The sequence below is a fragment of the Mobula hypostoma genome, chromosome 10, assembly GCF_963921235.1.
Source record: "Mobula hypostoma chromosome 10, sMobHyp1.1, whole genome shotgun sequence".
NCBI classification, from domain to species: domain Eukaryota; kingdom Metazoa; phylum Chordata; class Chondrichthyes; order Myliobatiformes; family Myliobatidae; genus Mobula; species Mobula hypostoma.
Window position 1 is genome coordinate 18,922,572 of NC_086106.1, and position 14,461 is coordinate 18,937,032.

General features: G+C 47.8%; 1 protein-coding gene and 1 gene segment (V, D, J or C); both read right to left on the reverse strand.

Annotated features, from left to right (window-relative positions):
• LOC134352426 (immunoglobulin mu heavy chain-like) overlaps positions 1-14,137 on the reverse strand; it is a 35,052-nt gene extending 20,915 nt beyond the window's left edge. The window contains 4 exon segments of the mRNA XM_063059730.1: positions 12,316-12,456; positions 12,950-13,099; positions 13,425-13,781; positions 13,891-14,137. Coding sequence (XP_062915800.1) covers positions 12,316-12,456; positions 12,950-13,099; positions 13,425-13,781; positions 13,891-13,936 — 694 coding nt within the window. The 5' untranslated portion in view covers positions 13,937-14,137.
• On the reverse strand, positions 12,747-13,255 carry LOC134352725 (Ig heavy chain V region-like). The segment is given in 2 exon segments: positions 12,747-13,099; positions 13,210-13,255. Coding segments are annotated over 2 exon segments (368 nt in total).
• Positions 14,138-14,461: the final 324 nt, after the last annotated feature.

The window sequence follows — 14,461 nt, forward strand, 5'->3', positions numbered from 1 at the left end:
ACCCTATCACTGGTCAGGTACTGGGAGGATGGGTTAAGAGCAGACATGCATAAAATAGAAGCAATGCGGTTGATGGCAACATTGATGGTGGAGGAGAGGAAGCCCCTTTGAAAAAGGAGGACATCTCCTTCATTCTGGAATGAAACACCTCACACTGAGAGCAGATGCAGGGGAGATGGAGGAATTGAGAGAAGGGGATGGCGTTTTTACAAGTAACAGGGTGGGAAGAGGTATAGTCCAGATAGCTGTGAGAGTCTGTGGGTTGATAATAGACATCAGTGGATAAGCTGTCTCCAGAGATCAAGAAAGTGGAAGGAGGTGTCAGAAATCGACCAGGTAAATTTGAGGTCTGGGTGGAAGTTGGAGGCAAAGTGGATGAATTTGAAGAGTTCAGCATGGGTGCAGGAAGCAGCACCAATGTAGTTACCGATGTAGTGTAGAAGAAGTATGGGACGGTCACTAGTGTAGGCTTGGAACATAGACTGTTCCACATAGCCAACAAACAGGCCGGCGTAGTGCCCATGGCTACCTCTGCCCATCGTGTACAAGTGCTGTCTCCTCCCTCACTACCATTTATGGCCGTAAACAGTCCTTCTAGGTGAGGTGACACTTTACCTGCGAGTCTGTTGGGGTCAAACACTGTGTTCAGTGTTCCCAGTGTTGCCTCCTTTATATCAGTGAGACCCGACATAGATTGGAAGACCGCTTCGCTGAGCACCCATGTTCTATCCACCAGAAAAAGCAAGATCTCCCAGTGGCCACCCATTTTAATTCCACTTCCCATTCCCATTCCGATATGTCAATCCATGGCCTCCTCCACTGTCGTGATCAGGCCATACTTAGGTTGGAGGAATAACACTTTTTATTCCGTCTGGGTAGCCTCCAACCTGATGGCATGAGCATTGATTTCTCAAACACCTGGTAATGCCCCCACCAACCCCCCTTCACCATTTCCCAACCTCTTTTCCCTCCCTCACCTTATCTCCTTGCCTACCCATCGCCTCTCTCTGGTGCTGCTCCCCCCTTTTCTTTCTTCCATGGACTTCTGTCTCTTTCACTGATCAATTTCCCAGCTCTTTTCTTCATCCTTCCCCCTCCAGGTTTCACCTATCACCTTGTGTTTCTCTCTCCCCTTCCCCCTGCTATTAAATCTGCTCCTCAGCATTTTTTCTCTAGTCCTGCTGAAAGGTTTCAGCCCAAAATATTGACTGCACTGTTTTCCATAGATGCTGCCTGGTCTGCTGAGTTCCTCCAGCATTTTGCGTGTTTCGCTCGGATTTCCAGCATCTGCAGATTTTCTCTTATTTGTGATATTTGTGACCCCATACTGTTAGGGGTCTAGATGGTTTAGAGTTTGTAAAATGTGTTCAGGAAAGTTTTCTAAATCAGTATATAGAGGGACCAACTAGAGGGGATGCAATATTGGATCTCCTGTTAGGAAATGAATTAGGACAAGTGACAGAAGTCTGTGTAGGGGAGCACTTTGGTTCCAGTGATCATAACACCATTAGTTTCAATTTGATCATGGACAAGGATAGATCTGGTCCTAGGGTTGAGGTTCTGAACTGGAAGAAGGCCAAATTTGAAGAAATGAGAAAGGATCTAAAAAGCGTGGATTGGGACAGGTTGTTCTCTGGGAAAGATGTGATTGGTAGGTGGGAAGCCTTCAAAGGGGAAATTTTGAGAGTGCAGAGTTTGTATGTTCCTGTCAGGATTAAAGGCAAATTGAATAGGAATAAGGAACCTTGGTTCTCAAGGGATATTGCAACTCTGATAAAGAAGAAGAGGGAGTTGTATGAAATGTATAGGAAACAGGGGGTAAATCAGGTGCTTGAGGAGTATAAGAAGTGCAAGAAAATACTTAAGAAAGAAATCAGGAGCGCAAACAGAAGACATGAGGTTGCCTTGGCAGTCAAAGTGAAGGGTAATCCAAAGAGCTTTTACAAGTATATTAAGAGCAAAAGGATTGAAAGGGATAAAATTGGTCCTCTTGAAGATCAGAATGGTCGGCTTTGTGCGGAACCAAAGGAAATGGGGAAGATCTTAAATAGGTTTTTTGCGTCTGTATTTACTAAGGAAGCTGGCATGAAATCTATGGAATTGAGGGAATCAAGTAGTGAGACCATGGAAACTGTACAGATTGAAAAGGAGGAGGTGCTTGCTATCTTGAGGAAAATTAAAGTGGATAAATCCCCGGGACCTGACAGAGTGTTCCCTCGGACCTTGAAGGAGACTAGTGTTGAAAGTGCGGGGGCCCTGGCAGAAATATTTAAAATGTCGCTGTTTACGGGTGAAGTGCCGGAGGATTGGAGAGTGGCTCATGTTGTTCTGTTGTTTAAAAAAGGATCAAAAAGTAATCCGGGAAATTATAGGCCCGTGAGTTTAACGTCAGTAGTAGGTAAGTTATTGGAGGGAGTACTAAGAGACAGAATCTACAAGCATTTGGATAGACAGGGGCTTATTAGGGAGAGTCAACATGGCTTTGTGCGTGGTAGGTCATGTTTGACCAATCTGTTGGAGTTTTTTGAGGAGGTTACCAGGAAAGTGGATGAAGGGAAGGCAGTGGATATTGTCTACATGGACTTCAGTAAGGCCCTTGACAAGGTCCCGCATGGGAGGTTAGTTAGGAAAATTCAGTTGCCAGGTATACATGGAGAGGTGGTAAATTGGATTAGACATTGGCTCGATGGAAGAAGCCAGAGAGTGGTGGTAGAGAATTGCTTCTCTGAGTGGAGGCCTGTGACTAGTGGTGTGCCACAGGGATCAGTGCTGGGTCCATTGTTATTTGTCATCTATATCAATGATCTGGATGATAATGTGGTAAATTGGATCAGCAAGTTTGCTGATGATACAAAGATTGGAGGTGTAGTAGACAGTGAGGAAGGTTTTCAGAGCCTGCAGAGGGACTTGGACCAGCTGGAAAAATGGGCTGAAAAATGACAGATGGAGTTTAATACTGACAAGTGTAAGGTATTGCACGTTGGAAGGACAAACCAACGTAGAACATACAGGGTTAATGGTAAGGCACTGAGGAGTGCAGTGGAACAGAGGGATCTGGGAATACAGATACAAAATTCCCTAAAAGTGTCGTCACAGGTAGGTAGGGTCGTAAAGAGAGCTTTTGGTACATTGGCCTTTATTAATCAAAGTATCGAGTATAAGAGCTGGAATATTATGATGAGGTTGTATAAGGCATTGGTGAGGCCGAATCTGGAGTATTGTGTTCAGTTTTGGTCACCGAATTACAGGAAGGATGTAAATAAGGTTGAAAGAATACAGAGATGGTTTACAAGGATGTTGCCGGGACTTGAGAAACTCAGTTACAGAGAAAGGTTGAATAGGTTAGGATTTTATTCCTTGGGGTGTAGAAGAATGAGGGGAGATTTGATAGAGGTATATAAAATTATGATGGGTATAGATAGAGTGAATGCAAGCAGGCTTTTTCTACTGAGGCAAGGGGAGAAAAAAACCAGAGGACATGGGTTAAGGGTGAGGGGGGAAAAGTTTAAAGGGAACATTAGTGGGGGCTTCTTCACACAGAGAGTGGTGGGAGTATGGAATGAGCTGCCAGACGAGGTGGTAAATGCGGGTTCTTTTTTAACATTTAAAAATAAATTGGACAGATACATGGATGGGAGGTGTATGGAGGGATATGGTCCGTGTGCAGGTCAGTGGGACTAGGCAGAAAATGGTTCGGCACAGCCAAGAAGGGCCAAAGGGCCTGTTTCGGTGCTCAAGTTTCTATGGTTCTATGGTTCTATATCTTATCTTTTGTTTAAAATAATAAACCTATAATACACTTAAAACATGATTCACAACCAGAAATAACTCGTAATTAATTACCTTCCTGACACACCAGGCCAAGAATACCCAGTCAGATGAATGGGAAATGTGATCCTTTGTCAGGTCCGGCCTGTGAGGGAAATGTGGAGGTGGATTTCCCAGTGTTACCCTGGGAATTCCAGCAGGACCCGGTGTCATGTGTTACAGTGTGGTAACAGCTCTGGAGGCATCTGTCACTGAGTAAATCCTGGGGTACAGTGGTCTGTGGAACTCTGTGACTGACTCCAGTGTAAGTGGCTGAACACTGATTATCACCTTCAGATTGCCAGCCACAACCAGCACCATTTCACCCACAGTATCATAAGACCATAAGACAAAGGAGCAGAAGTAGGCCATTCGGCCCATCGAGTCTGCTCCACCATTTTATCATGAGCTGATCCATTCTCCTATTTAGTCCCACTCCCCCGCCTTCTCACCATAACCTTTGATGTCCTGGCTACTCAGATACCTATCAATCTCTACCTTAAATACACCCAATGACTTGGCCTCCACTGCTGCCCGTGGCAACAAATTCCATAGATTCACCACCCTCTGACTAAAAAAATTTCTTCGCTTTTCTGTTCTGAATGGGCGCCCTTGAATCCTTAAGTCATGCCCTCTCGTACTAGACTCCCCCATCATGGGAAACAACTTTGCCACATCCACTCTGTCCATGCCTTTCAACATTCGAAATATTTCTACGAGGTCTCCCCTCATTCTTCTAAACCCCAGGGAATACAGTCCAAGAGTGGACAAACGTTCCTCATATGTTAACCCTCTCATTCCCGGAATCATTCTAGTGAATCTTCTCTGTACCATCTCCAATGTCAGCACATCCTTTCTTAAATAAGGAGACCAAAACTGCCCACAGTACTCCAAGTAAGGTCTCACCAGCGCCTTATAGAGCCTCAACATCACATCCCTGCTCCTATACTTTATTCCTCTAGAAATGAATGCCAACATTGCATGCGCCTTCTTCACTACTGACTCAACCAGGAGGTTAACTTTAAGGGTATCCTGTACGAGGACTCCCAAGTCCCGTTGCATCTCAGAACTTTGAATTCTTTCCCCATTTCAATAATAGTCTGCCCGTTTATTTTTTCTGCCGAAGTGCATAACCATACACTTTCCAACATTGTACTTCATTTGCCACTTCTCTGCTCATTCTTCCAATCTATCCAAGTCTCTCTGCAGACTCTCCATTTCCTCAGCACTACCGGCCCCTCCACCTATCTTCGTATCGTCAGCAAACTTAGCCACAAAGCCATCTATTCCATAATCCAAATCGTTGATGTACAATGTAAAAAGAAGCGGCCCCAACACTGACCCCTGTGGAACACCACTGGTAAACAGCAGCCAATCAGAATAGGATCCCTTTATTCCCACTCTCATTTTCCTGCCATTCAACCAATGCTCTATCCACGTATGTAACTTTCTCGTAATTCCATGGGCTCTTATCTTGTTAAGTAGTCTCATGTGTGGCACCTTGTCAAAGGCCTTCTGAAAATCCAATTATACAACATCCACTGCATCTCCCTTGTCTAGCCTACTGGTAATTTCCTCAAAAAATTGTAATAGGATTGTCAGGCAGGATTTTCCTTTAAGGAATCCATGCTGAGTTCTGCCTATCTTGTCATATGCCTCCAGGTACTCTGTAACCTCATCCTTGACAATCGACTCCAACAACTTCACAACCACCAACGTCAAGCTAACAGGTCTATAATTTCCTTTTTGCTTCCTTGCCCCCTTCTTAAATAATGGAGTGACATTTGCAATCTTCCAGTCTTCCGGAACCATGCCAGAATCTATCGACTTTTGAAAGATCATCGCTAATGCCTCCGCAATCTCCACAGCTACTTCCTTCAGAACACCAGGGTGCATTCCATCTGGTCCAGGAGATTTATCTACCTTTAGACTATTCAGCTTCCTGAGTACTTTCTCTGTCGTAATTGTGACTGCACACACTTCTCTTCCCTGCCACCCTTGAGTGTCCGGTATACTGCTGATGTCTTCCTCAGTGAAGACTGATGCAAAATACTCGTTCAGTTCCTCTGCCATCTCCTTATCTCCCATTACAATCTCTCCAGCATCATTTTCTATTGGTCCTATATCTACTCTCACCTGTCTTTTACTCTTTATATACTTGAAAAAGCTTTTAGTATCTTCCTTTCATAGTTAATCTTTTCTCTCTTAATGACCTTCTTCGTTTCCTTTTGTAAGGTTTTAAAAACTTCCCAATCCTCTGTCTTCCCACTAATTTTTGCTTCCTTGTATGCCCTCTCTTTTGCTTTAACTTTGGCTTTGACTTCTCTTGTCAACCACGGTTCCATCCTTTCTCCACTCGAAAATTTCTTCTTCTTTGGAATATACCTGTCTTGCACCTTCCTCATTTCTTGCATAAACTCCAGCCACTGCTGCTCTGCTGTCTTTCCCACCAGTGTCCCTTTCCAGTCAACTTTGGCCAGTTCCTCTCTCATGCCACTGTAATTTCCTTTACTCCACTGAAATACCGACACATCAGATTTTGGCTTCTCTTTTTCTAATTTCACAGTGAACTCAATCAACTTATGATCACTGCCTCCTAAACAGTGTAGTTGCCAGAAATCAGACTGACAGAGTCTGGTGAAAGGTCACTGATGTGAAACATTAACTCTGTTTCTCACCCACAGATGTTCCCTGAGCTGCTCAGTGTTGGCAGTGCAGGAGGGACAATAATGTCAGTTGGTGAGATTTGCATCTGAGGATCTTTTACATCTCGGGACCAGCAGGTGGTAAGTACAGTTCTGTCTGGATCAGTGTCCCTCTGGGTCTTTACAAAAACACCCATCAAACTGACAGCAGGGTGCTGGGGTGAAGAGGGGAACTGGATCTGGGTGGGTCAGAGGGTGCTGGGGTGAAGAGGGGAACTGGATCTGGGTGGATGACAGGATGCTGGGTGAAGATGGGAACTGGATCTGGGTGGGTCAGAGGGTGCTGGAGTGAAGAGGGGAACTGGATCTGGGTGGGTCACAGGGTGCTGGGGTGAAGAGGGGAACTGGATCTGGGTGGGTCACAGGGTGCTGGGGTGAAGAGGGAAACTGGATCTGGGTGTGTCACGGGGTGCTGGGGTGAATAGGGGAACTGGATCTGGGTGGGTCACAGGGTGCTGGGGTGAATAGGGGAACTGGATCTGGGTGGGTCACAGGGTGCTGGGGTGAAGACGGGTACTGGATCTGGGTGGGTCACAGGGTGCTGGGGTGAAGACGGGTACTGGATCTGGGTGGGTCACAGGGTGCTGGGGTGAAGAGGGGAACTGGATCTGGGTGGGTCACAGGGTGCTGGGGTGAAGAGGGGAACTGGATCTGGGTGGGTCACAGGGTGCTGGGGTGAAGAGGGGAACTGGATCTGGGTGGGTCACAGGGTGCTGGGGTGAAGAGGGGAACTGGATCTGGGTGGGTCACAGGGTGCTGGGGTGAATAGGGGAACTGGATCTGGGTGGGTCACAGGGTGCTGGGGTGAAGAGGGGAACTGGATCTGGGTGGGTCACAAGGGTGCTGGGGTGAAGAGGGGAACTGGATCTGGGTGGGTCACAGGGTGCTGGGGTGAAGAGGGGAACTGGATCTGGGTGTGTCGGTATCGTCAAATGGGGGAAACCAGCCTAACCTCCTGGGTCGCCCGGAACCCTCCACCTTGGTTCGGCACGAGCCCCTGCTCGGCCCTTATCCTTAACTTTTCCAGCTCAAATTCCCTTTCCCTCTGTTTCTCTCTCTCTTCTCGCTCCCATTGCCTCTCTTTCTCCTCTCTCTCTAACTGTCTCTCTCTCTCTTTCTCTTCTCTCTCCAACTGTCTTTCTCTCTCTTGCCTTTCTACCTCTTTCTCTTTCTCCCGCCTTTCTAACTCTCTCTCCTGCCTTTCTAACTGCTTCTCTTCGTGTTCTAACTGCCGTACCCGGAACTCGTGCTCGAGTCTCAGTTTTTCAAGCTGTACCTGTACCGCGTCTCCAGCAGGTTTTTCAATAGACACCACCCCCAGCTCACTTTGGGGAAACACACCTTTAGATACATAGTGCTCTACAATAGCTCTGTGTATCTCCTCTCTTCTCATTGTCGACTTCACCTTAGCAAGATTCAACCGTTTGGCCACAGCTAACAACTCCGATTTCCTGGCATCCTCTAATGCCTCCAAGGTCGGCGCCTTTATAAATTCCTCAGCCTCCATTTCTGCTGTTTGTCTTTTCTTTCTTTCGGGAATTTTAACCCAATCAATTTACTCCGTCCCAAATTTAGCGTTCAAAATCGCGGACGGGAACCCCACTTATGTTACGTACCCCGTAACTGGGTTGCCAAACCAGCAGAAATGGATCACTCAGTTGGAGTCTGGAGTACTAGAACTAAGAAAGTTTTATTAAAGAAACAAGCAACACAGTGATCGAAAGGATAATAAATGCAACAGTTCAGTGATGATAAACACATGTGCACAGAATTAAGATAACAGCATCAATCAAGCTCTATCGTTGTCTAGGGGTAAATGACCAAATTTCAAAATGACTCAAAGTTCAGTCCAGTTCAGTTCGCAGTAATCGTTGCCATGGTGATGGACAACGTGGGGGAAGAGAGAGATAGAACAGGAACAACTGATCATTCAGAACACGGCTTCACTCACAGACCGGCGAGATGGCTCCCAAGCAGCTTTTGGGCGGGTCCTTGGTGATGTCACCTGAGGTCACCGACTGTGACCCCTCCTCCAGATGCGGTCGATCCTCTGCAGTGAACCCGGCACCCAGGCAAGGGCGGACACACACCGGGTTCCCGCTGATCGTACCTTTCCACCCTGGTCGTTGTCTGATACTTCTCACCCACTCGTGAGAGGCGCACCGCTTCCAGGCTCTCGTTACCTTGGGTGGCGTGTGTGTCTGTCTTAGCGAACCTGTCCCTTTTTATTCCCCTGCTGGGGTATCGCCTGTCCATCACTTCAAACAGTTCAGGGTTCAAAGGGGGAGCCGCTCTAGACAGCTCTCTCTCTCCCACGTCCCTTCATTACACATCTCCAGACGCTGCTCCATTGTTCCTTATCTCTCCTTCCCCTGAGGGCAGGTGGCAGACCAACTGCTGATGTCACTGATGCTAACCCAGGCCAGCAAACATCTTAATTTTATGTGTATTCTCGTAACACTACATAACACCTCGTAGGCCTGATTTCATTCTCACAAGTCAATGAATATGTTGTAAAAAAAAATCACACCCTACTTTGTACATAGTTTTCTTCTTTTGATTTTTCTTTCTTTCCTCTCCTTTCTATAAGTGTATACCTCAGATAAATATTATGTGGAGATTTGTGACAAATATGACTATATGATATATATGTACAGAATCTGAAATGTATCTGATGGAAAGTTTTGTTTGATGATGAAGTTCAATAAAAATAAATTACAAAAAGAAAAGAAATAACACTTGGTTATTTGTACAAAATGATCAATGGTGAATCAGCAGATCGGGGAGACTTTGTCTGATTTTAGTCTGTATTGTAGTAAGTGGATCGAACATCGGGTAGTATGAACAACTGGTAGGCAATTTGTTTATTCATCCTTTGGGATCTGGGCTTTACCGGTAAAGTCTGAATGAATTACACATATGAGCTGCCATACAGAGGGCATTTGGAGACAAGCACATTGATGGGTCAGGAGTCATAAATAGGCTCAGTGGGTACGATGAAAGATTTCCTTCCCTGAGGGACATCAGTAAAACTGAAGGGTCATCATTACTAATGACTAGATTTAAAACCAATACCAATTATTAAGATGTTGGAAGTCTGACCACAGATCCAAATCTGTTGCAGATTATTATGAACTGAGTTTAAATTTGTCAGTTTTGTTGTGGTGGTATCCGTGGACTGTTCATCCATCCCTCTGCACTACTCATCTGCTTTGATATACTGCCCTGTTTCCCATCACTCCAAATCCAACCTTGTGCCTGTCCATTGGATCACTGTGTCCACAGTGTCCTGGACAATATTTCTCCTTCAATAACATCACCAGAACAGACAGTCTCATTGTTCTCACCTTGCAGTTTGTGGATTCTGCTGTGTGCAGAGTGGCTCCACATTCCCGACTCTACAACAGGGCTGTACTTTGAAACAACTTCATTGCCTGTGAAGAGCTTGGGGACACCATGAAAGCTGCTCTGTGAATGTCAGCACTTTATCTCACAACCACTTTTACTGAATCACCAGCAACACTGGTTAATGTAGGAAAGCACTTGTTAAACAAACCCAGTTGGGGGATGGAGGAGGGCAAGAAATTAGAGCAGTTGTTCTGTCTGTGAACTGAGAATAAGCAGTTCATTTGAACAGTAAAGTTCAACTCGTGTCCCGTGAGCGTGTGATGGGACAGGTTGGGGGAAGACTTACTCTGTGTCTAACCTCTGTTGCCCCTGCCCTGGGAGGGATGGGACAGTGCAGAAGGATCTTTGTATCTAATCCATGGCTGCCAGCACAGGACATGGGAGCTGTAATCTGCATTTAACTCATGCTCTGTATACTCTGGGGTGCTTGTTGGAATCCCTTTGAGGAAGAATTTCCCAGATTTACAAGATAAATACTGATTCCATTGAATGACAAAGCAGAGAGTGAGACCATTCATCCGATAGTGTCTGTGCTTCCCTTCAGCTGAGCAAACCCAAAAAACCCATTGGTCTCTCTGCTCTTCCCTGTGTCCCGACAAAAGGCGGATCTCCTCCTGTTCCCTCTCTACACTCACTATTGGCCAATACCATCATTCAGGCAGCGTGTTCCAGATCACAAACGTTCATCAACAAACCTTCCCTTAAATGCTCCTCTATTACACATTATTGACTTGAACGCTTCCCTCCCCACCCCACCTGCACCACTCCCCACTCCCCCACCCACCAATGCAAGGCTGCCCGGAATGTGTGAAGGATTGTGATTTCAATTCCCTGCCTTGCCTTTCCTGCACCACTTCCCCACTGCCTTCCCAACTCCAAAATTCTTCCCCACCATACCCCACCTCCTCACCCATCAGGGAATAAAGCTAAAACCTTCATCCCATCAATTAATCTGGGATATCGCCGATACTTTTGCGGTATCGCGGGATGGACCTCACGCCGGACATTACATGATGGGACTGACACCCACCTGTACGCTGGAGATATTGAGCCATCAACCAGGTCATACATGTGTACACCATTCCCTCAGATTGTCTGAATCCCATTACCTTCAACATGAAAGCAGCCGACAGTAAAACCCAATCCCAATAACATGACACTGAACAGAACCATTGTTGTCACTGACAGGGAACAAGTTCAACTGCACTGAAACGCTCAGCCCCTGAACGTGACTTCAGTTGGTGCTGAGGATCAGAAGCCAGACTTGAACCAAACACTGAGCTCACTCAGCACAATCGGCCGGTGTCAAGACACAGTCTGGTGACAAGATCCGACCCCATTCCCCTGAGCCTGTTCCCGGTCTGTGGACAGTTCACTGGTGGGTGGGGTATGTACCCTTGTACTGTTACTGGGCTCCAGAGAAACCCGCCGGTTCGGGGAGATTCATGTACTTGCGCTAAATATCTCACTGATTTCAGGCGAATCACCGAATTCGCCAAAACCGTAAATAAATAAAATACTAGAGCGTGAAGATACAATTGAGAGGTTGGTCTTACCTAAAGCCACTGTCAGCGATGTTCCTCCGCCCCAGCAGATATAATTGTCACAGTAGCCACAGTGATACACCGCCGTACCGCAACCTCCACCCCTCTCACAACCCTCTCTGGCTGTCCTTGGAAGCGGTGAATCGGCTCTGGTCTCCAGGCGAGTAGTACATGTAACTTTCTATTCTATACGTTGCCAAGCACCCCAGCCCTTTCCCGGGACCTGTTTCACCCAGCTCATGTAGTAGTTGTTGATGTCGAACCCACTGACCGCACAGGTCAGTCTGTGGGAATGTCCGGGCTTTACCACCGCTGACTCGGGCTGTGTCAGCACGACGGCGGACCGCACGCCCGTCAATAAAAAAGAGCAGAAATTAATAAAATGTCCCACGGGCAAAGATTCACAAAGCCTCCGAGAAACAGCCGGTCCCGGGATGGCGACAAGCCGCGGGACACCCACCTGCCAGACAAGACAGGAGGAGACTGATGAGGAATGACCCCCATCGCCCTGAGAACTGAGCCGGACTTGGACGCTGTTGAGATTAGCGGCTTCAGCTCAGGCCGACTTTCGGGGTAAAGGCCGGTGGAAGCGCCCGAAGAGCCCAATTCCAAGAGTTTTGTGCGGTTAGGTTTGTGTATGGAGGGATCCGCCATCTGTCACACTGTGCCATCCCATAGTATAGTCACAGTGATACACCGCCGTACGATAACCTCCGCTTCTCTCACACACTCGCAGGTTGTTCATTTGCAGATAAAAGTTCCTGCTCTCCTTGGAAGCGGTGAATCGGCTCTGGACTCCAGCCGCGAAGTACATGTAACATTCTATTCTATACGCAACCAACCACCCCAACCCTTTCCCGGGACCTGTTTCACCCAGCTCATGTAGTAGTTGTTGATATTGAACCCACTGACCGCACAGGTCAGTCTGTGGGAATGTCCGGGCTTTACCACCGCTGACTCGGGCTGTGTCAGCACGATGTCGGACCGCACGCCTGTCAATAAAAAAAAAGAGCAGAAATTAATAAAATGTCCCACGGTCAGAGGTTCACAAAGCCTCCGAGAAACAGCCGGTCCCGGGAGGGCGACAAGCCGCGGGACACCCACCTGCCAGACAAGACAGGAGGAGACAGATGAGGAATGACCCCATCGCCCTGAGCACTGAGCCGGACTCGGACGCTGTTGAGATTAGCGGCTTCAGCTCAGGCCGACTTTCGAGGTAAAGGCCGGTGGAAGCGTCCGAAGAGCCCAATTCCAAGAGTTTTGTGCGGTTAGGTTTGTGTATGGAGGGATCCGCCATCTGTCACACTGTGCCATCACATAGTACAGTCACAGTGATACACCGCCGTACGATAACCTCCGCTTCTCTCACACACTCGCAGGTTGTTCATTTGCAGATAAAAGTTGCTGCTCTCCTTGGAAGCGGTGAATCGGCTCTGAACTCCAGGCGCGTAATACTTGTAACATTCTATTCTATGCGTTGCCAACCACCCCAGCCCTTTCCCGGGACCTGTTTCACCCAGCTCATGTAGTAGTTGTTGATATCGAACCCACTGACCGCACAGGTCAGTCTGTGGGAGTCTCCGGGCTTTACCACCGCTGACTCGGGCTGTGTCAGCACGATGTCGGACCGCACGCCTGTCAATAAAAAAAGAGCAGAAATTAATAAAATGTCCTACGGTCAGAGGTTCAGAAAGCCTCCGAGAAACAGCCGGTCTCGGGAGGGCGACAAGCCGCGGGACACCCACCTGCCAGACAAGACAGGAGGAGACAGAGATAAGGAATGACCCCCATCACCCTGAGCACTGAGCCGGACTCGGACGCTGTTGAGATCGGCGGCTTCAGCTCAGGCCGACTTTCGGAGTAAAGGCCGGTGGAAGCGCCCGAAGAGCCCAATTCCAAGAGTTTTGTGCGGTAGGTTTGTGTATGGAGGGAGCAGACATCTTTCACACTGTGCCATCACATCCCATAGTATAGCGCCTATAGTAACTCTGTATATTCTCCCAGCAATCGTAATAGCAGCCTTTCACACAGTAATAGGTGGCCGTGTCGTCCAGTCTCAGGTTGTTCATTTGCAGATAGAAGTTGCTGCTGCCCTTGGAAGCGGTGAACCGGCTCTGGATTCCAGGCGCGTAGTACTTGTAACTTTCACTATAATACGATACCAACCACTCCAGCCCTTTCCCGGGGACCTGTCTCACCCAGTACATGTAGCGGCTGCTGATATCGAACCCACTGACCGCACAGGTCAGTCTGTGGGACTGCCCGGGCTTTACCACCGCTGACTCGGGCTGTGTCAGCACGATGTCGGACCGCACGCCTGTCAATAAAAAAGAGCAAAATTAATAAAAATGTTCCACGGTCAGAGGTTCACAAAGTCTCCGAGAAACAGCCGGTCCCGGGAGGGCAACAGGACGCGGGACACCCACCTGCCAGACAAGACAGGAGGAGACAGAGATAAGGAACGACCCCCATCACCCTGAACACTGAGCCGGACTTGGACACTTTTGAGATCGGCGACTGCAGCTCAGGCCGGCTTTGTCCGGAGCCGCAGTGAGCGCTGTTTAAATAGGGACGTGGGCTGTGAGTGAGAGAGGGAGCCGCGGTTTGAACAGGCTCTCACACACTGAAACCAGAGGCGCAGCTTCCTGTCCCCACCCACAGCAGCGATTTCAATTCCCCAAAAGATGTTTGTCTCTGCAACAGGCGGCAGGTCAGCGGCGGTGACCAGATCCGGATTAAAGATCTGTCACACTCTGCTCGATTCAACAATTTCAGCGATGAACAGTTTGTGTAAACTGAAACACAGAATCCCAGCGAGGGACAATGAGAAACACTAGCCATCTCACAGGTATCCCTCTGTAGATAGCGATCGAGAGACACCGGTCAGTGGACAGATATACCCTTTACAGACAGAGACGGCAAGACATTAGTTAGTGGAAAGGGACTGAGAAAAACCAGTCAGTGGACAGATATCCCCCTGAGAGACGGACTGAAAGA